We start from the raw sequence: 24942 nt of genomic DNA on the forward strand, positions 1-24942 counted from the left end.
ACTACAAATCCCAGCATTCCCTGCACCCCGTTCCTCTGTAACTTAGACTCCAGTGTGCCGCGCAGTGTGCGCAAATTCATAAACCGTCCTCTGCCTTGGGGGTTTCTGAATTCGGAGACTTGAAACTAGGCGGGAAGACCCCGTTAACTCTCAGAAGAAGATGACAGCCCACAGAGAGGTAACATCTGTTTACATGGAACTCAGAAACCTCCTGCAAATCATGGTAAGACTGCAAACAACAAACAAAAACACTGATTAAACCATGGAAGATAATGTAACAAAATGACTCCTTCAAATTGTGCTTGTTTGCTGGTCAGGGGCGCTTTTTACTTGTTTTTCAGGGGTTTCTGGTGTGCTACTGCGTTGGACTGGGAGAGATAGCGATTGTATACTCAGAATATCCATACCGGAAGGGATATTAAGAAAATTTGCCAATCCAACCCGTGTCGTTTTACATGTGAGGAAACTGAGGCCCAGAGAGGCTCAGAGATTGTCCACCGGCTACAGCAAGTTGGGATAGAGTTAGAATTCGGCCCTAAGTCTCCTGATCCGCAGTCTGGGCTGTTTACACCACACTAAGGTGGCGATATTTTTAGCAGCATGGCTATGTGATTATTATTCTGCTTGGTGAAGTTTCCCCATCCAGGTTGAAATACCCAGAGGTTAAGTAAGCATTTATTTGGTGAATTTCCTGCAAGTGAAGGAGTGTGATGTTTATCTTCAGTCTAGGAAGGACTTGGTGTTTTGATTTGTTCTTTGTTGCTCAAGGTGACATTTAATGTGATTTCAGTTCAGGAACTAGGTAAAATTGTACTGTAAGCTAAGGTTTCCTTAGAGATCTCCTATCTCTTTTCCTAGGCCTTCCTTCCTCTTCCTGTCCCCTTTTCACCCACCAATTTTTCCTTCCATGTAATTCAACAAAAAGCCTTTTCAGGTTTCCGGTAAAGAGTGAAAGGCATTGTCACTGCCACAAGGAAGATAACCATCTAGTTAGGAAAAAAAGGAGACTCTGCTGAGATTTAAGATGGGCTTCAATAAATGTCTTAAGGGAAAGGTCATCGGAATGCCACAGAGGTTCTGTGGAAAGATTAATTCTAGCTGGCAAGACTTGATGGAGGAGGTGGCATTTGAATTTGAAGGACGGGTGGATTTTTTTTCTGCTGAAAAACTTACTCTTGAATTTTTTTGTTGTTGTTAATGAGGTATGGCATATGCAGGAAGGGCACAGGTTTTGCATATGTATACACCATCCCCCAAATCAAGATTTCTAACACCCTTGTGCCCCTCCGCAATCAGCACTGCATCCTCCCACCCCCAAAACCACTCTTCTGACTTCTATTACCACAAATTAGTTTTGTATTGAATTTCATTTAAATGTAATCATTTAGTATGTAGAGTAAGTGGCATTTTTTGTTCAGCAGTTATTTTTGTGAGATTCATCCATGTTATATGTAACAGTAGCCTTTTCTTAAAAATTGCTTACTAGTATTCCATTGTATGTATGTAGCAATATTTATCTATTCTGTTGATGGGTATTTAGGTTGTCAGCTATCAGTTTTTGGCTTTTATTAACAAAGCTGCAATGCTCATTCTTATAGGTTTCCTTTTTGTAGACTGCACTCATTTCTAGGAGAGGAGTAGCTGGCTTGTACAGTATGCATATGATCAGCAACATTAGATATTGCCAGTTTTCCTAAGGGTTTGTATCATTTTGCCTTCACCAGCAATGTAAAAAAAAATTCTAGTTGTCTTTCATCCTTGTCAAAACAGGGTCTTGTCAGTCTTTCTAATTTTAGCTATTTTGGCAAAATGTGGTCTCTTATAGTTTTTTCTTACATGGTCTCTGGTGTTGAACACCTTTTAATTTGCTTTTTGACCATTTGAATGTCCTCTTTTGTGAAGTGCTTGTTCAAGTCTTTTGCCCACTCTTTAGTTTGGGCTTTTTGTCTTCTTATTTATTTGTAGTTCTTTATAAAGTTTGGGTATGGAGTTCTTGGTCTGATACAGGCTTTGCAAATATCTTTTCCAAGTCTGTGGCTTGCCTTTTCAGTTTCACACTGGTGTCTTTGGTAAACAGCAATTCTTAGTGGAGTGCAATAGTTCAGTGTTTTCTTTTATGACTAGTGCCTTTTCGCATTGAGTTTAAGAAATCTTTGCCTACAGGGTTGGTAGGATTTTTTTTAATGTTTATTTACTTATTTTGAGAGAGAGTGTGAGCGAGTGACAGAGCATGCGTGTGAGCTGGAGAGGGACAGAGAAAGAGGGAAAGAGAGAGAATCCCAGGCAGGCTCCACGCTGTCAGCACAGAGCCCGATGCTGGGCTTGATCCCACAGTGGTGACATCATGACCTGAACTAAAATCAAGAGTCAGACGCCTAACTGACTGAGCCACCGAGGCATGCCAGGGTTGGTAGGATTTTAACAGGCAAATATGAAGGAAGAGCATTGCAAAAAAGAAGAGAGAGCTGGGGCATCTGGGCACGCTGGCAGGGCAGAGCCTGCTTGGGATTCTCTCCCTCCCTCTCTCTCTGCCCCTGCTCGCTCTCGCTCTCGCTCTCTCTCTCTCTTTCAAAATAAATAAATAAAACTTTTTTAAAAAAAGAGAGAGAGCAAGTTTCAGCATAGACCCTGGTGTCAGAGGGAAGGTACACCTCTTGTGATGGGCATGGGAAGGCCTGGAGTTTGGGCTGTAGGAAGGTGGGGTGAGACAAAGCTGGAAATGTTGAGGGAAGCATACTGAGAAGGGCTTTCACTGCAGCCTTGGAGTCTGGACATTATTCTGGAGGAAGTGGAGGCACTGCCAGAATATTTATGAACTCAAACAGAACTTAGTTGTTTTCCTTCCACCGCCAAATTTGCCTCTTCTTTTCTGCAGCCCTATTCACTTAACACCACCTCCAAGACAGCTCTGTCTGGCCTACTCAGCCAGAATCCTGGGTAATAGCCTCCTCCCCTATACCTGCATTCAGCTGGTCACCCAGTCCAATAGATTCTATGGTCTAAATGTCTCCAACAACATCCCTTCTTTTTCACGCCCAACTGCCACTGCCTTTGTTCAAGACCTCACAATCTTTTATCTAGACTGTATCCCCTCAAGAGTTTCCTGGCCTCCAGCTCTTTGCATAGCCAATCCATTCCTATAGCAGCTAGTGTGATCATTCTAAAGTGGCAATCATTCACACTTCACAGGTTAAAACTCCTAAATAGTTCCCCAGTGCCCTTAAGATAAAATAAAAACTCCTTTCCGTGGCTTACCCTTTTTGTGATTTTCTTGCTCATTTTTCCATGCTCAACTCAAGCCTCATCTCCTCTAGAACCCTGCCTCAAATCACCTCTTCCCCGAGCAGAGGCAGGAGAGCCTTATCTGTATCACTAGGGTGCCTATGGCAACTGTTTGTCATAGCCAGACAGGTCTGTCTGTCTCAGGGGCTGTGGGCTCCCCCAGGTAGGAACTTTGCTGTATTAAGGTTTTTGCTGGGTATAGTGCCTTGCATATGGTTTAGAAGACCCTTGATGACCTGACTCCGGGTCTGTAGCCCTCATTTCTCACCCCTGAACCTTGGGTTCCAGACACTCCGTGTTTCTTTTCTGCATTAGTGTATGCTACACAGAGCAAACCTCTGTGACTATGGTCTGCCAACTTTTTGCCTTAAAATAAATTTTTTTTTTGCCTTTTTGCCTGGAAGATGCCTTTCTCTTCCCTAGCATACTCATAACACATTGAATTTTTTTTTTTTTTATAAGTAGGCTTCATGCCCAACGTGGGACTTGAACTCACCACCAGACATTGAGTGTCACATGCTGTACCTACTGAGCCAGCCAGGCGCCCCCACATTGAAGCCGTTTGAGGGCAAGAACCTTGTCTTCTCTTTTATATAAATCTTCCAGAACATAGAAATTAGAACAAGACATCTTTTGAATAGATCAGTGAGTTGGTGCTAGGTTCCTTTGCATCTGTCTGATTTCTGCACTCTATTTCACCAAAGGCAAACAGGGCTCTTCAAGTCTCGAAAGCCTGTGGTATACGCTTTAAAGGAACCAGCTTAAGTGTTCAGCTGCCTAGCATGCCTTAGCCATCTTCCGGGAGAGTTGCTGAGTACCAAATGCAACGCAACCTCTGTCATTTTGCTCACAGAACCATTGTTGGCTCAACCCGTCTCTTGCTTATTTTAAAACGTATTCTGAAGAGGTCACGAATATGGTCATTGGCTTCCGAAGCCTGGGCTCCAAAGCAACCTTTGCTACTTACTGGCTTTTGGATTTTTAAGCTTTGTTAACTCATCTGAAAAATCGGATTACTGCTACAGGCCATAGAGTTTTGATAATTCAACAAGACAATGTACGCGCCTGGCACAAAAGCGGTAGCTGTTGTTAGACTTAATAGGTCTTTGTACCCCTGGGTAGCCGCAGTTGCCATAGGGAGCTCCTGAGGGGTAGCTCGGCCAAAGAGGTGAATTTCGGGCCCAGGATGGTGATGGCGACGGTTTGGGCCCCAGTACTGCCCTAGGCTGCGCTCCTCGGACTCCTCTCCACCCGGTTCCTGGGCTACGACCCGCCTCTGACGGTCTCGCCCAGGCCCAGGCCGCACGAGAGAGCTGAGGCCGCCTACGCCGCGGGGGGAACGTAGTGTGGGCGGAACTCGAGTGCAGCGGCAGGAGGCTTCCGGGGGAGCCGCAAGGGCAACGGGTCGGCGGAGGCAGAAAAGCGTCGGACGCCGGGCCGATCATGGACGCTTGACAACCTGCGGACGGGCGCCGGGAGGCCGAGCCAGCGACCGAGAGGACGGAGAGGTGGCGAGGGTAGGTAGGGGCTGGCGAGAGGGCGGAGCCCGGCGCGCCAGCCTTGTCCCAGCCGTCTGGCTTAGCGCCAGCCCTCAGGAAAGCCCGCGGCCACACCGCTCCGGCCCCGCCCCGGGGAGCGCGCCCCGCGGCCCCTCACTCCGCACCCGCGGCCCTGCCTGGAGCACGCCGTCCGCCTTGAAGTCCACCCCAGCCTGCGACCCTCGGTTCCTAACCCGCGGCTGCTTTCGCTTCCCCACCCCCACAGGCTGCCTCTTTGCCCCTCTGCTGTCCATCAAAATAGCGCCCCCCCACGACGCGAATTCATCTCCCCTCCTCCTCCGCCCCTCCCACTTCACAAAAAAGCGACTCTGCGTCTTCTTACCTCTTTGCACCTACGGGCTTTGCGCCTTAGGCCGAAATTTTTTTGAGGGACTGAAGTTTATGTCTTTTCTCCACTCCCTCTCCACCCCAGGCCTTTCCATTCAGCCTCCACACGTGTCCGCTTGGAGGGGAGGTTTTCTTTCTTTACTCTCCTAACCATCACCTCTCTCCCGCCTTCTCCCACCCTACCCCATCCCTCTCCTCTTTCCTCTTTTCTCCTCAGCAACTTTTATTCCCTTAGCACTTCACTTTTTCTGTTTCCGACGAGACGTTCTTACGTAACCCTAAGTGAGGCGACATCATTGTTTCTGTCCTACTCTGAAAGGGCTGCTGCTCTCTATGCCTGCCTCCACAGGAAAACTTAGTTTCTCTTGCACCAAACAGTTCTTGGAATTGTTCTCTTCTTTTTGTCTTAGTGCCCCCAAAATGTGTCATTCTTGGAGGGGTAGTCTTTTCTTATGCAGGACTCCTGCAGTGTAGGTATGAAGTGTGTGTTCACATACACCCAGCATGTAATTGGATTGTACACTTGAGGGGCCGTCCTCCCTGATATCTTCAGGATTGCAATACAGTATCTTCATTGTTTTCTCAAACCTTTTTCTTGAGATTTTGTACAAATTCTGAAGTCATATTTGGTAAAATCATATGGCAGTGGGAAGTCAAATAGAGGGATTTTCCTTATGGACTTACACAGCATGTATTTTCTGAGTTTGAATATGTTGCTTATCTTTCAGTATGATTTCCCCCCTTTTTTCTATGCTTAAATGACTTCTTTGACTTAATGAGAGGTCTTGTCTGCTTTTTGTGGCTTTCCTCATTTGTATCTGGCTGTAGGTGGGATTCCATTGATACACTGAAAGCTGTAACTGATTGCTTTTGCTTACATCTGCTGCCTCTGTGTACGGGCCAGATTCTCTCTTAACTAGAGTCTGTAAGTGAGGTGGATAAAACAGCTCCTGAGAAACTCCTGTGTGTTTCTTTGGGTCTGGTCAGGTTTAAGGGCTTAGAAGGTGCTGCTTAATGTTGGGAGAGGGCCAGATGGGGACGAAGTGGTTTTTCCTAAACGTGTTTCAAACCTTTGAGCAAGGACAAAATCCCGTTAACTCTAGGTGGAACCCTGTCCATCTCACAAAGTGGCTGTAGCATATGGACTCAGGAGCTGTTTTTTCTTTTTGAATTTTTAGTTATTTATTTTTGAGACACACACACACACACACACACACACACACACACACACAGAGTGCAAGTGGGGGAGGGGCAGAGAGAGGGAGACACAGAATCTGAAGCAGGCTCTAGGCTCCTAGCTGTCAGCACAGAGCCCAATGCAGGGCTCGAACCTACAAATCACGAGATCATGACCTGAGCCGCAGTTGGACACTCAACCGACTGAGCCACCCAGGCGCCCCTCTTTTTGAATACTATAAAATTAAAGTATTACTGATGTCTGATCTGGCATTAAATAAGCATAGACTTTGCAAAGGAGAAGGAAGAATGACAGAAACACTTTTCTTTTGGACAGATCTCAAGGCCAGAGAATGGCAGGTGAACAGAAACCATCAAGTAACCTCCTAGAACAGTTTATTTTACTAGCCAAAGGTACCAGTGGCTCAGCCCTCACTGCTCTCATAAGCCAAGTCTTGGAGGCTCCTGGAGTGTATGTCTTTGGAGAACTGCTGGAGCTGGCCAATGTGCAGGAGGTAAGAGCAGTTTCCAAACAATTTCTCTGTCTTCTTTGATCTAAACCTTCCTGTGATTCTCCAGGTTTCCAAGGAATTTCGGGGCTGAAGCTCTGTGGACCTGTGAGGTGCACTGTTGAGGGAGAGATGGGAATTTGGGGGACGGGGAGGAAAGGAGAGCAAGGATGATGTCTTGAGCTCCTTCTGGTCAATATTTTCATCTCAACTTGGGGTAAAATTAGATTGGGTTACTAATAATTTGAAAGGTAGGGGAAAAATCCATTTGAACCTGATAAATAAGAAAAGTAGAGTATAAGCACCGGCTGATATTTAACAGAGGTTGTTTCAGGCATTTGCAGGGATCAAAAACCTCTAGGGCAAATATAGACGAAGATTGGTCAGGCACATACGTAGCAGAAGATGGTTGCTGTTGAATGAGCTGGGCATGAAGAAGGAATATATTGTAGAAGGAACATATTGTCCTGATGAAAAGGACAATGTTATGCTAAGTTGGTATGTAAAAAAAATATGACATGAAAAGCTGGGAAGTAGTCCTTTTTGCTTTGTTTACTTTTTTTTTTTTTTTTTTTTTTGATTGTTGTCCTTAAAACTTTGGGTATCTAATTTTGGTTATTGTGCCTTAAAAATGAGAAGACTGGTGAAGAATGACCAGGTAGAACAAAGAGTTGTGAAGCAACCTATACTTTTCAGTCTCTGCTTCTCACTGTGGATACTTTTACATTTATTGATTGATAATTTTGTGTTGACTAATTGATTGAAAAGTCTGGTGACATCTTTATTACTTTGGGGGTTGTGTTCAGAAGCTCTTGGAGGGTGGGTGAGCTTGCTCTTCACCATCACAACTTCCCTCTGGCTGCCTAGGATGGTGTTGGCGCTGCCAATGGCCACTGGCTCTGTGGACGGCCGCTGGCTCTACGGATGGCCGCCGTACACAGATCTGTGTGGTGCTCGTTCTTGTGGATTGCGTGCGCCTTGCTGTGTGCACCATGCTGCTGAGGGCGGCATTCTTGTCGATGGTGGTCCACATATAGGAGGTAGTGGGTTCTTGCCGACTGGTTCTTCACTTCATGACCACTAGGACACCTTGGCTGGCAGTTGCTGGCTCCGTGTCCACAGCCTTGTGGTGAATCAGCCCCTCGTAGGAGAGGTGTGGGCCGTCAGGCTGTGGGACTCACTGCTGCACATCTGCTGTTCCTCTTGATTAGGAAACTGGAGCGCTTCCCCGTGGCTGTCCATTGCTGATGTATGGACCTGCATCATCTTGTCTCCCTATGGCAGCCGGAGACCGAAAGAGCCGCTTTTATTTTTTAATTGTGAATTTTTATTTAATGTCAGCCTTGCTTGCTGGACTATGAACTCAGTAAGGGTAAGGTCTCTTGTGCTCCTCATTGTTTCCTTAGCACTTAATATATAGCTTGACACACAGTTGGCTTATAGTCAAATTTTAATTTACCAGTGATGTAAAAGGAATCCTGTGAAGAAAAATTTTTAAAGCTAGGTTGTTGTTTTTTTTTTAATAGATTTTATTTTTTAGAGCAGTTTTAGATTCACAACAAAATTGAGAGGAAAGTATAGAGATTTTCAATGTATCCCTGCCCTCATACATGCATAGCTTCCTCCATTACCAATATCCCCAGCCAGTGTGGAACCTATAGTGACACATTATCACCCAAACACCGTAGTTTACATTAGGGTTCACTTTTGATGTTGTACATTCTGTGGATTTGGAGAAATGTGTAATGACATGTGTCCACCGTTACAGTGTCATGCAGCTTAATTTCTCTGCCCTAAAAATCCTCTTTTTCCGCCTCTTCATCCCTCCCTCCCCTCTTAATCCCTGGCAACCATTGATCTTTCTACTGTCTTCCTAGTTTTGACTTTTCCAGAATGTCGTAGAGTTGAAATCATACAGTATGTAGCTGTTTCAGATTGGCTTCTTTTACTTAGTGATATGCACTTAAATTTCCGTGTCTTTTTATGGTTTGATAGCTCATCATTTTTTCAACAGAAGAGATGACAAAGGGGTAATATGTTCCTTCAGGTTCATGAAAAGCCTAAATGAATATGTCAAGTGGTGGTTTCGTAACTAAGGAAGATTGGCTAAGAGGAGATGGATGGAAATTAAAGTGAGACAGACATTGATTTAGGCCAGTGGGAGCAGTTTTGGAGTATCTACTCTAGAGAAAATAGTCTTTTAGGGTTAGTTTTGTAATCATCTGTCTGAAAAGTAGGGGCTAGGTTTGATGATCTCTTCCTCCTCTGATTCAGGACCTCAAGAGGTTCTTGATAACCCTGATAGGGTAGACTAGGTTATTAGGATGTGAGAGTTCTCATGCGGGTGCTGAGCAAATCACCTCTATCTCCCCACAGTTTGGTTTTTGTTTGTTTGTTTTTCTGTATGTGAGCTGGGAACACTAGTAGTTTTTCAGTGATCTGAAATTATGGATGTAGTTCTTGGAACCTTTTTTTTTTCTTTTAAAGATGGTTAGGGGCGTCTTAGTGGCTCAGTTGGTTAGGCGACCGACTCTTGATTTCAGCTCAGGTCATGATCTCACGGTTTTGTGAGTTTGAGCCCCACATCAGGCTCTGTGCTGACAGTGTGGAGCCTGCTTGGGATTCTTTCTCTCCCTGTCTCTCTTCCTCCCCTGCTCACACTTTCTCTCTCAAAATAAACTTATAAAATAAAATAAAATAAAATAAAATAAAATAAAATAAAAAGATAGTTTATTTTCTTTTTAATTTTTTTTAATGTTTATTTTTGAGAGAGAGAGCAAGTTGGGGAGGAACAGAGAGAATGGAGACACAGAATCTGAAGCAGGCTCCAGGTTCTGAGCTGTCATCAGTACAGAGCCCGACGCGGGGCTTGAACTCAAGAACTGAGAGATCATGACCTGAGCCAACGTCGGACACTTAACTGACTGAGCCACCCAGGTGTCCCAATAAAAAGATAGGTCAAATTAAGTAGTATTACTGTCAGTGTCCACAGAATACTCCTTGGGTACTACTTTATGGAGTTTGGTATATGGAGTTTATGGAGTAACAGGTACACATTTGTAAGTAAAAGAAACACCCAGTTAACCAACAACAGAGCAGAGCAGTTCCAGACAGATTAGTATCTCTGTTTTACTTCCACAGATGACTCTTTGCCATTTTAGTGAGGAATAAGTAATTTTAGTGAACGTTTTTATTTGAAGCTGCCTGATATTGTGGTTTCCTGTCCCGCCTGGGCTCTTGTGTTACATTTTATGCTGTGCTAATCTTTCCTAGCGCTCCTACTACTTGCGTGGTCCCGAACCTCGGAACCTGCCCTACACCTTGTTCAGGTTGGACTGATAGTGGCTAATGTTGTACCCGCCAACCTGGTATGTAGACAAGGCTGCTCCACTCTTTGTTTTAATGGCAAGGAAATCCTGAGAAAACCTGCACTGCTTCCAGCACTAACTACTGTGTGTGTGTGTGTGTGTGTGAGAGAGAGAGAGAGAGAGAGAGAGAGAGAGAGAGAGAGAGAGAGATGGACAGACAGAAGTAGTTACTTGGGCATGCTGTGCAGTGCATAAAACATGTATTGTTAAGAGAGAAGAATTAAATTTAAAATTAAATTTTATTTTTTTTCCAAAGAATCAGAGTTGCAAGGAACCTCAGGGACCATCTAGTGAAACGTCAACTGAGGCACACGATCATCACCCTTTGCTTGAACCCTGCAGTGACTGGTAGATGTCTGTGAACTCTTTTTTTTTTTTTTCTTCCTCAGCTTGCAGAAGGAGCTAATGCTGCATATTTGCAGTTGCTGAACCTGTTTGCCTATGGAACATACCCAGATTACATAGGTGAGTTGGTTAAGATCTTCCAAAGACTTTTCTCACTCTATTTGGTTTCCAAGGAATTTCAGGGCTGAAGCTTTGTGGGCTTGTGAGGTGCACTGGTGAGCAGGAATGGGAAGTTGGGGGAGGGAGAGGGAAAGAGGGCAAGGATGATGTCTTGGGCGCCTTCTAGTCAATATTTTTATCTCAACTTGGGGTAAAATTAGATTGGATTACTAATAATTTGAAAGATCGGGGAAAAATCCAATTGAACATACACTCCTTGGGCTAGATGTTTCAGAATTTAGAATTTTGGGGACTCTAAAGAGGTAATATGATACACATATACCTTTTTATGTAACACGCTTCAAGACATGGACAGCACCTGTAGTCAAAACACATTCAGTTTTTCAGCTAAACAAATGGATACTTACAACAAGTAGGATTAAAAGCCTGCATCAATTCAGGTCAGGAATTGCCACCAGATGAATTTCAGCACCATGCTCAAGAAAAAAAATCAGTTTGGATTCACCGTTTTGGAATCCAGGATTACAGATAAGGAATTGAAGGCATTTGGGATCTATCTTGAGAGGTCGTTGTGAAGGATTAACTGCATGTGTGTGTGTACACATGGTCTTTGCTGCTGCCTTTGCTGCTGTTATTATTGTTATTGCTAAAATTTTTCCCAGTCTTCAAAGCTCATCTCAAATTCCATCTTTGTTTTCCTTTCCTGTACCTCCTCAATGTGATTGTACTCACTTGCTCTCTCCCTTTCTGTTTCTTCCCTTTTCTCCCCTGCCTCCCTCTCTCTCCCTTTCTGCCTCTCCTCCTCCTCCTCACTCTCTGGTTCTCTTCTGGTGGTTTGTACCTTTCTTCTAGTATTTCTGTCTTGGACTTGTAGCTGTTGAAATACTTGATTGTAAGACCGAGGACAAGTCCAAGGCCATTGAGTTGCACGAGTCTGGTGGTTATTATCCCTGGGGTTGTATAGTGCAGCAGCCCTGACAAAGCCCATCTAATTTATCCTTGACGTCTCTGAATCACTTAGGACAGTGCATTGCACGTAACAGATTCCCAGTGAAGACATGTTGAGCTTGGTTGAATGTCACAAAGGGCACAGATAGATTAAGATGATTGTCCTGTCATTTTGTGCACTCATGCCTGGCTTTTCAGGAGCACATAGTCTTTCAAAGAAGACAGGAGGTGCTCGTGGGACATTTGTCTCATAAATAAGTGCAGAGTCATGACAGTGAATCAATAGTAGATTTCATGTGGGGAGTTGGTAAGCTTGTTCAGTAAAGAAATTCTAATTTTATTTTGTGTCTTGATTTTTGTGGTGGGTGGGACTGAGCAGCCAACAAGGAGAGCCTGCCAGAATTGAGCACAGCTCAGCAGAACAAGCTGAAGCACCTTACCATCGTGAGCTTGGCGTCGAGAATGAAGGTACAGTCCTGAACTCCTTCCTGTCTTGCTCCTCACCCTTAGGCGGGTGTCGCATCAGTGTGCGAGCTGCCAGCTGTGCACAGTAGTCATGTCATAAATGCATAAAATTTGCTTGGCAAAGGACAAAAGAAGAAAAGATAACAATTAGACAACTACTCACCGTTTCATTCAGGAAAAGTATGCCCAGGAGACATTGTGAATCAGCGGGTCTCAGTTCTGGCATGCTGTGGTGACTCACTCCGTGTGAGCATTTTGCTGTACTAAAGGGAGACGTAGTTTTTCAAACAGCAGGACATCTCAAGGCAGGTTAACCACTTCCATCTGTTGCTCAGTGCACAGTGAATTGTGCCAGTGCTGGAGGAAAAACTGGCTTTGTTGGACTTACTGAGACTAGGTTTTTAATATGTGGCCTTCTGGGGATTGTCAAGGTTAATTATACTGAGCTGGATTTTTGCCTTATATGCTATCTTTAGACCCTAACCTTCTGTAAGAAAACTACTTCATCATCTCTCTGAGGTCTCTGCCCCACTCAATTTAGAAAAGGCCTTGCAGCCAGCTTCTCATAGCCGTTAACAAAGAAGATCCAGATTCCATTAATTTATAGTTGATTTTGGCTCTCTACCCAACCTTGGCATAACTGTCAAAGTTTTTGTAGTGCTTTGCCATCAGAAGAGGTTTGCCCTTTACATTTCCCCTTTGTGATTGAGCTTGAGAGATGTAGATTTGTTCTTGCATTGCCATTTCAGTTGCTGAAATCATTTTCCCTGGTCTAGTCACAAATTTCTGATTCTCAGCCTGGCATTTCAGGTGGGATGGCTGTTTTGTTAGGAAATGAGGACCTGATCTTTCTTTTTGTCCTGATCATGGACTTCCCAAGTGTAGCACATTTTAGGAGTAACTTTTTTTTTCCTATTTCTGCAACCTGTCATTATAAACCTATCTGTACCTTTAGTTATTAAAAATCTCCCTAGCAGTGTTTGCTGTTACTCTCTTTTTTATATACCTCTTCCTCCTGTCTGATTTTGCAGATTTGATTGCTGTGTTAATTTCCATACTAGTAGTGATGTGTCCACAAAAGTGGATATTTAGATACAGAGTTGTCTTGGAGAAAGGCAAGATGTTGGTGTACCCCAGTAAGGGACTGTTGTTGGGGCACTGACATTGGTTGCAAGTCTGAGAAAACAGATGCAGTACCCACTGGCTACCTGTAGGTGGATATGTTAGCTTGCAAATGTTTTTTGCTTGTGCTTTCCTGGGCAGGCAGCCAGTTCTCTCCAGTGTCTGAAATTGTTTGGAGTTTTTTGATGATCTGGCATTTTATGTCAAGTCTGCAAGCTTCCAGAAGGTGGCAGAGTGGCACCCACCGAGTATTTCCCTTTCTTGTCTCGGACACTTTCTAAGAGTGCTTCACAACATGAAAGCTAAAGTCTGGGTGAAGTCCAGGGGTAGAGAATCTAGGAGAATGCATTCCTAGAGGCTCTGGGTCTTGTTTGGATCCTATAGGTCTCACAGCTCATTTATCCATGTCTTATTGCCATAGATGTTAATAATTACAACCAGACTGCATTTCCCAAAGCCCCGAGGCAGTGTACACCTGCATTTTCTTTAGTGCTTGTCAGCAGTTTTTGTAAATATCACATGGCTTTATCTACAGTGTATCCCCTACTCCGTGCTGCTGAAGGACCTGGAGATGCGGAATCTCCGGGAACTGGAAGACCTCATCATTGAGGCTGTCTATACTGACATCATCCAGGGCAAGCTGGACCAGAGAAACCAGCTGCTGGAAGTGGATTTTTGCATTGGCCGTGACATCCGAAAGAAGGATATCAATAATATTGTCAAGACCTTGCATGAATGGTGAGGCTGAAAGAAGGAGGGGTGTGCCATTCGTGCCTCTGCTTGGGGAAATGTCTTCCAGCGTCAGCTGGGGCCGCCTGGGAACTGGAGCCTTGGGACAGTAAGCCAGGGGGTTGGGCTGCATTTGTGACTAAAGCTGTGTGGCAGCAGGAGTCACTGCAGGCCTCCCAGGGCCTTGGTTGTCCTGTTGTAGTGGGGGGACTATTGAATGGTAGTCTTGGCAGCTGGAGCCTCTGAGACCTGGTTTCTGACGTGGATCCAGTCAGTGCTTTGCAAACTCAGCCTCTGAGCTTGATGAAGCTCAGGAAGTTAGTGTTGTTCAGATTCCTTGGATAAGAGAACCCATGTTCAGCATCAGTAACCTTGGGCTAGTGTTGGCAAAACATTGTGAGGGATCATGAAGACAAGGAATGGGTTATTCTAAGTTGGAACACAAGATGTACACATAGACTGTTTGATAACTTCTGGTATGTAAAAAGAAGGGGGGCGTTTGCATGTTCTGTATTTTATTTTGTTTTTGCATGTTCTCTATGTTAATAGGATTTGATGTTTGCAATAGCTTTGCATGTTCTAGAAGGATTTGTTATGGAGTTATTGAAATGATTTGGAGCTTACAAAGCTACATGGGACTAGTTGGAGAAGAGGTTCTAGCTGAGTTTTGAAGGAGGGCAGGATTAGGGCGTAGTTGGAGGTCAGGAGAGCATGTCCCCAAGCAGGCACATGGTGTTGTTGGAGATCATGAAGGCAGAGCACTCAAGCTTTGTGCAAGGGGTAGGGAAATTGTCCTCTTTATTTTTTACTTTTGTTCATTAAAAAAAAAAAATTTTTTTTAATGTTTATTTATTTATGAGAGAGACAGAGACAGAGCACAAGCCAGAGAGGGTCAGAGAGAGAGGAAGACACAGAATCCGAAGCAGGCTCCAGGCTCCACTCTGTCAGCACAGAGCCTAACATGGGGCTCGAACTCATGAACTGTGAGATCGTGACCTGAGCTGAAGTTGGATGCTTAACCAACTGAGCCACCCAGGCACCCCTGAAATTGTCTTCTTTAAAGCAGACTGAAACTTTCCAGGCATGAATGGCTCAGCTTCGACTCCCCACCCCCACCCCACATTCAGAGCCCCCCAAGTTTCCCTCCTTCAGCTACTATTGGAACCCAGGGTATGTGTCGTCCACCCTTTACCCCAGGTTCTGTCCCAGGTATGACCCCAAACACCTTCCTGACACAGGCAGGAACTTTCAAAATACTGTAAAAGTCTTCAGTCAGAGTAAATGGGGAAAAAAACCTTAGAAAACGCCCCTAGTGTGGAAGTGCTCTAGCTGGAGTGCAATCCAGGCCTCTAGCCCTACCGGTGTTGGCTCTTACTCCATCTTTGAGATGGCTGACACCGTTCTCATATCCATAGTCTGGCTTCACTGTGTTTCCACCTAGAGGTGCCATCCTAACCCCATCCCAAGATGTTTGCCAGTCCAGGTTCGTTTATTTATTTATTTATTTATTTATTTATTTATTTATTTAAACATTTATTTATTTTTGAGACAGAGAGAGAGAGAAAGAGAGAGCATGAACAGGGGAGGGTCAGAGGAAGGGGGAGACATAGAATCTGAAACAGGCTCCAGGCTCTGAGCTGTCAGCACAGAGCCCGACACGGGGCTCAAACCCACAGACCGCGAGATCATGACCTGAGCCGAAGTCGGACGCTTAACCGACTGAGCCACCCATGTGCCCCTGCCAGTCCAGGTTCTTAAAGCTTATGTTAAAGCACTGAGTTAGATTTAAAACAAAATTGTTAGGTAGAACAGTACCCCAAATGTGGCGGAATGTTTGTGCCTGTTGACTTTTAGGTAGAGGGTAAATGGGTATTGTACTGTTCTTTCAACTTTTTTTTTTTTAGGTTTTAACATTTTCAAAATAAAAAGTTGGGAAATGAAATAAGGGGGATGGCAATTAGGACGTAACAAACTTCTGAGGAGAGGGGCAATCTTTAAAATGGGAGGCTTTTAGAAAATCATTATTTCCTTTGAGAAAAGCGGTGAATCTGTTCTACCTGTAAGGGCTGTCCTAATCTCTTTAAGGGCACATTCTGTAAACCTTTCCCATTGGAGACAAAGGTTGAAATTCAAGCTGTGTTCTAGGAAACCATCCCACATCCTCCGTGTTTGTCTCCAGGTGCCCTGTGTTTTGTATTCAGAAACACTGGTCTTGGAAGGAGTGAAGCACAAGAGCCCTCCTTGGCAGACAGGGTGTTAAAGGAAGTCCCCATAAGGGGTTAGGGAGGGAGATTTTGGAGGCTGGTGGAGAGCTCCCAGACCTTTCTGTGGCTCAGAGCCCATTATCTCCTTTGTAGGTGTGATGGCTGCGAAGCAGTTCTGCTGGGCATCGAGCAGCAAGTTCTGAGAGCCAACCAGTACAAGGAGAACCACAGCCGAACTCAGCAGCAGGTAGAGGCCGAGGTAAGGAAGAGAACATTTGTTACTTGCTCCAGGGTATCCCTGTTTGCTCCTTCATCTTGCGATTCTTGGCGTAGGTGAAACAGTCACCAACAGATAGGCACTGGGCTAGTGGGGTAGAGATGAGTATGACATGGTCCCTGCTTTTGATGCTCTCTGTCTCCTTTCTGATTCCTGGTTACCAGAGGGTGAGCAGGCTTGGAGAGTGGAGAATGCTGTCCTTCCGCAGTACGCATGCATTCTGCAGCTGTGGAGTAAAAGAAACGAGTTTGGGCATAGGTCTTCGAGATGGGTGAGAGGATGGTGGTTAGCTGGTGGGATGGAGGAGGGGGCAGGGGGCAGGGGCGCATGGAGCTTCAAGGCCCTGGTTCTGTTCTGCTTCTTAAAGCCGTGTGATAGGCTCACAGTGTCCACTTTATTCTTTAAACTATACGTGTGATAACCTTTTGACATGCATGATAGATTTCATATTGAAAAAGGAAGAAAGGGAAAACATTTGGCAGATGAGAAGCAAGTGAAGTTAAAAGTGTGTGATTGTGGTTTTAGTGACACCTGGTTGTTCCAGACACTTTTAACCTGTCCGAAAGACATAGGCTCTAGCCTTTGGATTACCGGGAGTTTGTGTGCCTGTGGCCGGGACACCTGTAGGGAGACCTCAGAATTTGGAGCCCATAAGATAAACATTTTAGCATTGAAAGTCCTTTTCTAGTGTGATGGAGCTTGAAGTGTTAATGTTATTTAATGGGTTTTATAAATCAGGTGGCCAAGAGTATGGCAGAATGGGACCCAGAGTTATACTTAAGAAACATAAGAAATATGTAGATGTGCTTTCTTTCTTTCTTTCTTTCTTTCTTTCTTTCTTTCTTTCTTTCTTTTCTTTCTTTCTTTCTTTCATTAGTTTTGAGAGAGAGAGAGAGAGAGAGAGAGAGCACAGACGGAGGAGGGGCAGAGAGAGAGGGAGACACAGATCTGAAGTAGGATCCAGGCTCTGAGCTGTTAGCACATAACATGATGTGGGTCTCGAACTCATAGACTGTGAGATCATGACCCGAGCAGAAGTCGGACCCTTAACTGACTGAGCACCCCCCCCAGGCGCTCCTTTTTTTTTTTTTTTTTAAGTTTATTTATTTATTTTGAGAGAGAGAAAGTGTGAGTGGGTGAGGGGCAGAGAGAGAAGGAGAGAGAATCCCAAGCAAGCTGTGTACTGTCAGTGCAGAGCCTGACATGGGGCTTGAACCCACAAAGTGTGAGATCGTGAACCTGAGCGGAAGTCGAATGCTTAACCAACTGAGCCACCCAGTCGCAGTCAGGTTTCAAGGGGGGGACTCGTGAAATTTGAAGATTTCCCTTACTCTGTTATATGTATTCCTTGAAAATAAAACCTCTCTTGTCTATGTAAGACCATCTCTTTGTCACATGCCTGACCCGTAGTAGGTGCTGAAATGTTTGTTGTACTGAATATTTCTGGTACACCCTATGTGTCGGTGGACTGCTGAACTAGACTTTTCATGAACTAGAACAAATTTATTTTGGATACACACAGCCCCCTACATGCCTGTAGGTACATACCTCCCAAGTCTGTGAATTGGTTCAGTGCATTAATTTTTAACCCTACTTCTAGCCATAGAAGTATGAACTACATTTAATTTAGCACTAGCCAACAACATATACAATTAGGATAGAAAGCCTGCTGTTTTTCTAATCTGTATAATTCCCCTCTTAAATATGGTGACCTCTTCTCTGAGCTGAGATTGATGTCTCAGCAAAGTAGGAAGGGCTGAGCACTCTCTCCTATCCTTGATACTTCTCTGTAAAGCAAACCGTGGAAACATGAGGTTTGGAGGTGAACCGTGCCCCCCTGACTTGGGGTGGCCTGTGTGAAGCAAACCATATTGTAACCTGGTTAGTAGCTGGCTGCCCCATTGTGCCCAGACTGTTGCTCATAGTGTGGTAGGTGGTGGGCTTGGAGTGTGGTCACTAGCAAAAATGAATGATATTAATTTTAGAATTTTGAGTGGTTCAAGTTTATTTCTGTGACAGATGGCATCTGATGAAAGAAGGCACCGACTAATGTTGGGCCATGACCAATACTTGAGAACAGTGTAGGTTCCTTAAATTACAGATATTAAAACAAAAAAGAGAGGGGCGCCTGGGAGGCTAGGTAGGTGAATCGTCTGGCTCTTGATTCCGGCTCAGGTTACGATCTCATGGTTTGCAAAGATGTAGCCCGCGTCAGGATGTGCACTGGCAGCATGGAGCCTGCTTGGGATTCTCCCCCCTCTCCCCCCTGCTCTCTCCCACTCATGTTCTCTGTTTTTGTCTCAAAATAAATAAACATTAAAAAAAAAAAAAAAAAAAAAAGGACCTGTGCACATGGATTTGTTGGAAAACCACAGCTGAGGTTACTCCTGCTGGCAGAGCCTGATGCTGCCACCAGGTGGCGGTGATAATTTAATTAAATTTTGAGAGAAAGAAATTTGAGAAAAATACCAAGGCCACTTCCACCACCAATTAAAACAGTCTACTGACTTAACAGTCTTTTAGAAAACCTGGAACAGACCAGTATGAGGAGAGAAGGAACATGGTCAAAACCCAGAGCCTTGTCAGTTTTCCATTCAGTAAATGCATAATCTGTGTGGGATACTTACTGATCATTCCCCAGCTTAAGGCACATGGAAGGCTAGCTGTTTTTTGTTTGTTTGTTTGTTTTTATTTTGAGAGAGAGAGGGAGCGAGCGTGCACATCCAAGAATGAGCAGAGGAAGGACAGAGAGAGGGAGAGAGAGAATCCCAAGCAGGCTCCATGCTGTCAGTGCAGAGCCCGATAGGGCTCAATCCCAGGAGCCATGAGATCATGACCTGAGCCGAAATCAAAAGTCGGACGCTGAGCCACCCAGGCATCCCAGTTTGTTGACTTGAAAACAAATCTATTAAGAATGAATGTGTAATTCTGTCATATTCTGCTTGTACTTATGCTTCTGTTACCCTTAACCCAACTTTTTTTTGGCATTTTTTTCAACTAAGTTGATCTTTTATTTGTCCTTAAATTAGATTGCTTGTTCTCAGACGGAAAAACTTGATGTTTTTTCCCCCCCAAATCTTATAACAGCAGCTTTTTTCTGGTGAATATTAGTTTTGAGAGCCTTCCCTATTAATGAAGTCAGTCCCATCATAAACTGCTTAGGAGTCTTCTCTCCTTTCTGCCTTTCACAGAAGTGATACATATTAGTTACAATTCCAGCATACCTGGGGGAGATAGAACATTAACATTGTGAGCTATTTCCTTATCTCGCAGCCAACAATCTGGAGGGGAGGTAATGATTAGTTGAAACAACACGAAACACCTTTTCATTTATATTTGATTTTGGAATGTATCTTTCTTTACATTTGAATGTGCTTATGTCTGATGTTCTGTGGAATGTCAGCGTATAACTCTTGCTACATTCACAAAATAGGCTGTGTTCCAGGCATGTAGGTGATAAACCGTAACTGGGCAAAGTAAGCTGCTTTCCATTCTGTAGAGAATCCCAGGGGGTTAAGTTAGTGATGGATCTTGAGTCTGGCGGCTGCCGGAGTACAGGGTGCCCCTGCTTCCTCCTGGAGGCTCATTCTCACCACTCCCCGCTCTCCTCATCTTTGACCTTCCCAGCTGTGACTCTGCTTCCTCTCGTCCACCTTTGCCCCACAGCCAAAAGTTTTCCTCCCCCAGGAGGCTCTTCTCCCTCCTTTGGCTTGAATATTTAAAGCCTCTGATGGAGTTAGGCTGTAGTCTTGTTAGCGGGTACAGTCCCATTTGAAAGTTTCTGAGGCCCATGGTTTGTAGGGCTTGACAAACTCTAGGTCATCTGGTAAATGAGATGTGATGGCCTGCCAACTAGCTACTCAAAGAAAATTGGAAGGGGCCAGGGACATTTGGGCCAAAAAAGACAAGTCATTGGGATGTTTGCCATCACTTGAAGGGTGGCTCTGTGAAAGAGGAAGTGGACTTGTCCTGATTGTTCCACGCGGCCACAACAGGTTTAATTGGTGGACCTACCTTGGCAGCCAAAATACGCCTTGAAATAAAACAAACAAAACCTAAATATCTCTTTTACAAGATAAAAGTGGCAGGCCATCCATTTGCTTCAGATTCTTCTCAACTCTATCCCCAAGTAACTCTCCTGAACAAGAGATCCCAAAGCAGGCAGTGACGCCCTGGGAGGTGTGCCGCCTGGGGTTCGAGATGGCATGTCTTGGACTGACTGGACACAGGACGAAGCCACACTTGACTTAGGCTGCCCTGTGTCTTCAGTGTCCCAGCCCACAGCCCTCTATTCACCCTCCTTTCAGAAAGGTTATAATGTTGATCAAGGTGACATCAGTTTAGGGCGTGGCTGTTCCTTCATCACAAAACAACAACAAAAACCAAAATAAATGATGAGCTTTAATCTAGTCAAGGCTCATTCTGCAGATGATAGATCTGCAAGAGCCTGGTGTTGGCCTCAGTCACAGCATTGATTCGTCTCTGGGTTGAACTGCCTCCTATTCCAGCTCCTGGTAGTCTAACTGCTGAGAACTTTTGACCCTGACAATTCCCTTCTTTATAGCAAGCCAGGCCTGCTTCCCAGAAAACATGGGGGCCGTCAAACTGGGGAAACATCTTTACTTTCTCTTCTTCCTTCCAATGCTTTTCCTCCCGTTTTTCTTCCTCTCATCTGGCTGAAGGGCAAAAGCATAAAAGATCTTTTTTATTTTTTTTTAACGTTTATTTATTTTTGAGACAGATAGAGACAGAGCACGAACAGGGGAGGGGCAGAGAGAGAGAGAGACACAGGATCTGAAACAGGCTCCAGGCTCTGAGCTGTCAGCACAGAGCCTGACGCGGGGCTCGAACTCACAGACCATGAGATCATGACCTGAGCTGAAGTCGGACGCTTAACCGACCAAGCCACCCAGGCGCCCCATAAAAGATCTTTCAGAACAGCTGTTGGGGAATGTGTATATAAACAGACACAGGAGGACACAGTTGGTAGAAGTACAGGGTGGTGCAATCAGTTTCCACAAGATAACGATAGTTGTTAAAATGTAAAATGTGCCAACCCTTTGATCTGGAAAGCTCACTTCTAGGAATATGCCCTCCAAAGTTGGTCACACAAGTACGAACAGGTAAACATAGGAGACTGTTCATAGCAGCGCTATACCTCAGTGCAAAGCAAACTGGGAACTAATTTAAAAATTGTAGCACATTCGTAATAACAATACGTAGATATTACCAAGGACATGTATTCCGATGTGGAGAATGTTCAGAAGTTGCTTAAATATTTTTGAGCCCTCCTTTGTTAAGTGAAGAAAGGTATGCTGAAACCTAGCGTAATCTTGTCTGTCAGTCCTTTTGCTGTGTTTTCGTCATTTGTCACTTGGTTGGCTAAATTTCATCCACTAGTTGTTTATTCCAGAAGGCTCATGGAGCTGTTTTCCCAAAGTTCCTATGAAAGTATTTTTAGTTTCATACATGAGCCAGTGGTGAGCTGACTGTTGCATTCTTGGGACCTCCTTTTTGTTTCTAAGGCCGTTTTAACCTGGTGTGTTGTACCTCTTTGTCAGATGGTCCCCTTCCACTGGCTTATCCTCTCTCATTCTCTCTTTTTTAAGTTTGTTTATTTGGAGAGAGCGGGCGAGCAGGGGAGGGGCAGAAAGACAGGAGAGAGAGAATCCCAAGCAGGCTCCATGCTGTCCGCATGATCATGACCTGAGCCAAAATCAAGAGTCGGATGCTTAACTGACTGAGCTGCCCAGGCGCCCCGTATTCCCTCTTTTCAACCAAGAAAGTGTTCCTTTTTTTGCGTGATTCATTTCCACGTATCTTCTATGAGTGGCCCCTGCTTGTTTCTCCTCATCTGGGTTTCTGAAGATAATCTCAGATTTTCTTGCAGAGGATTCTGGTTTCTGCCCTGGGTGGCCCCCAGTACAATGAGAACAGGTTTCAGTGAGTTTCTGGCACTTAGAGGCTGAGCACCTTAATCCTGTGTCTCCCTCCAGGTTACCAACATTAAGAAGACACTCAAAGCCACCGCCTCCTCCTCGGCTCAGGAGATGGAGCAACAGTTGGCTGAACGGGAGTGTCCCCCTCACGCTGAGCAGAGGCAGCCCACCAAGAAGATGTCCAAAGTGAAAGGTCTGGTCTCCAGCCGCCACTAGGGCCGGCTGGGGCAGCTGGCACTCACCAGGCCTGGGTCAGGTGGGGAGGGGACACCAAGGGCCTATTTCCTCCCCTCTCTACCTTCAGTGAGTTCCAGACCTGCCCGTCCCCTCACCAGCGCCTCCCACCCTGTTGGTACTGTTCCAGAAGAACCGTTAATCCTTCCCTCACCCACTCCCTCCTCCCCCAGTTCCTTCAGACTCAGGGGCTCCACTGATGCCATCCCAACAGGGTCAGACACTGCCCAGCTTTCCTCCAGGAGGTTCTCGTCTCTGTGTAAGGGCTTGTCTCCCTCCCAGTTTTTCTTTTGCTCCATGTCATTTTGTCAGGCTGGTCATAAGCCGGAGGCAGCTTTAGCCGGCCCACAGGGATGACTGCGGAGGAGGCCCCTCTCTGCGTGAGGAGGGGGGTGTGCCTTCTCCAGCCCATGTACCACAGCTCCCACACTGGTGCAGGTGATCTCTAGCCAGGTATCAAATGCTTTGTTTCCCCTCTCCTGCCTTATCCCTTGTTGGCAGCTCCGATCAGGCCACGGAGGGATGTGATGCTGGGCTATGTTTACTAAACCTGCGGGTTTTCAGCCTCTTAAGCCCAGCTCCAATCTCTCATCCATTGGGAGCACTAACCTCTGGAATCTGAGCACCAGTGGAGGGCGCTGTGGGTCTGCTGGGTGGCAGAAGTTTCTTCCGGGTTGGTGTTCTCTGCTGGCCGTGCTTCCTGCTGCCCCTGACCACTCAGACTGGTTTTCGGTGCGAAGGCCCCAGCTGCCACCCGGGACTGTCTGCGACACTTGCCCTCCCGAGATCTTTAATCCCTCCCGGCTGTGTCCATGCTGGGGATGGCAGTGCCCAGGCCCCTCTGTCTGGTGAAGGACCTGTTGCTGCTTCTGTTTCTCTCTTTCTGCCCCTCCTTGGCTGATGACCCAGGGCCCTCTGATGACGGCATTCTCCTGGCAAGAGAAAAGGACTTGACTGGCCTTTCTGAACTTGACTGTTTCAGGTTATATTTTAATTTTTTTTTTTTTTTGTACAGGTTCTGATTCTAATACATTTCAACATGCTTTTTTTCCCCTTCGTGTCAATATTTGTTACAGACTAATCGCCGGGGATTTTTCACCTGGTTGGAGGGTGGCATGTGTGTATGTGTGCGTGTGTTGTAGTTGTTGTTGTTGTTTTTAAAGGGGAGGTGGTGGTCCTGGACTGACTTACTCAAGTTCATTGAGAGTAAAAGCACATTTTAGAACAAAAAATAAAAGTGTAGATTTAACGTATGTGACTGTGGAGTGCGGGGTTGCATGGCTGGTGGATCTTGAGGGTCTGGAATTAGGGTGGTTCAGGGAAAATGTGACACTGTTTCAGTACCATGGTGAAAAAATGGGTTTCTCCTTTTTCCAAACTGTCCAGCAGGTGTTGACTGTTGGATTGAATGTCAGCAAAGTATTCTCGTTTCCCTTTTCAGCTGGTCTGTGTGCCCATCTAACCTTGTGCCCGACTGGAGAGTTTAATTCTCAAAGTATGTTCCATGAAACTCCTGACAGATGCTCTGTGGAAAAGGGGTTCCGTTATTAAATAAATACGGCACATCCTCTATCCCACATCCACGCTGGAAATTCATTTTTAAGGTCTCAGAAGAGGCCTGAGTGAGGAAACCTAGTCCCACACTGATCTCTCCAAATTCTTGGTAATAGCTAGTGGAACACATTTTGAGGAAATCTTTGGAAACATTATCTGTTTCTCAGAAACACCTTCCAGCCTCTTAGGTTTTTACAGATATTCTTTCGATACCTGAAACATGAAACAGGCACTGTCGCTCTTGGCAGGTGGTCTTTCATCCTTATCTTTCCCACTGGCAAGTAGACCAGGAAGCTGGCTTGACTTGTGTGAAATGTTTGCCCCAGGGCCCTAAGGAGCTCTAGGTTCATCTTCACAAGTCTGCTGTTTGCTTACTTAAAGATGGTAACGGCAGCACTTAGAACACATTTGTCAAGTGCTCTGTAAAGTGTCTCCATGTACAATAAGCCATTGAATACTTTCCACTCAGTCTCCTCCGGCTGGTAAAGGGTAAGTAAGTAAGTATTACCACAGTCATCCTCACTTTCCATATGAGAAAATGGCGACTCAGAGACTCGAAGTACCCTGATGTAAGTGGCAGACAGACTCCTAGATCTGAGTCGTACATCCCGCCATCTTCTCTCTGGTACATTCTAATTTAGCGTCTGCTCCCCAGTGCTTGTGTCAGCAGCACATGTACTAAAATTTGTCCGCTCCCCAGACAGACCCTTGGCATCCTTTTCCTCCTTGTTCCTCCGAGGGGTCATCTTGTTTTAAGTGACACCCCACACACCACAGCCTCTGC

General features: G+C 45.2%; 1 protein-coding gene across 3 annotated transcripts; it reads left to right on the forward strand.

Annotated features, from left to right (window-relative positions):
* Positions 1-6: 6 nt before the first annotated feature.
* COPS7B (COP9 signalosome subunit 7B) lies at positions 7-23857 on the forward strand. Of its 3 annotated transcripts, none has more exons than XM_003991253.5 (7): positions 7-223; positions 6682-6859; positions 10611-10686; positions 12014-12102; positions 13757-13959; positions 16308-16413; positions 22428-23857. In XM_003991253.5, the coding sequence occupies exons 2-7, from the start codon at positions 6698-6700 to the stop codon at positions 22584-22586; spliced, it is 795 nt and encodes a 264-aa protein (XP_003991302.1). In that variant the 5' UTR covers positions 7-223; positions 6682-6697; the 3' UTR covers positions 22587-23857. The 3 variants fall into 3 exon arrangements, with proteins under 3 accessions (XP_003991302.1, XP_003991304.1, XP_006935749.1); XM_006935687.5 differs by lacking the exon at positions 7-223 and adding an exon at positions 4347-4799; XM_003991255.5 differs by lacking the exon at positions 6682-6859.
* Positions 23858-24942: the final 1085 nt, after the last annotated feature.

The sequence above is a fragment of the Felis catus genome, chromosome C1, assembly GCF_018350175.1.
Source record: "Felis catus isolate Fca126 chromosome C1, F.catus_Fca126_mat1.0, whole genome shotgun sequence".
NCBI lineage: Eukaryota > Metazoa > Chordata > Mammalia > Carnivora > Felidae > Felis > Felis catus.

Bases quoted from the DNA above. Each gene is read 5' to 3' on its own strand.
- COPS7B (XM_003991253.5), top strand. From the start codon at position 6,698: ATGGCAGGTGAACAGAAACCATCAAGTAACCTCCTAGAACAGTTTATT. The intron at 10,687-12,013 runs GTGAGTTGGTTA...GGGACTGAGCAG, and splicing joins AACATACCCAGATTACATAG to CCAACAAGGAGAGCCTGCCA. The intron at 12,103-13,756 runs GTACAGTCCTGA...CTTTATCTACAG, and splicing joins GCTTGGCGTCGAGAATGAAG to TGTATCCCCTACTCCGTGCT.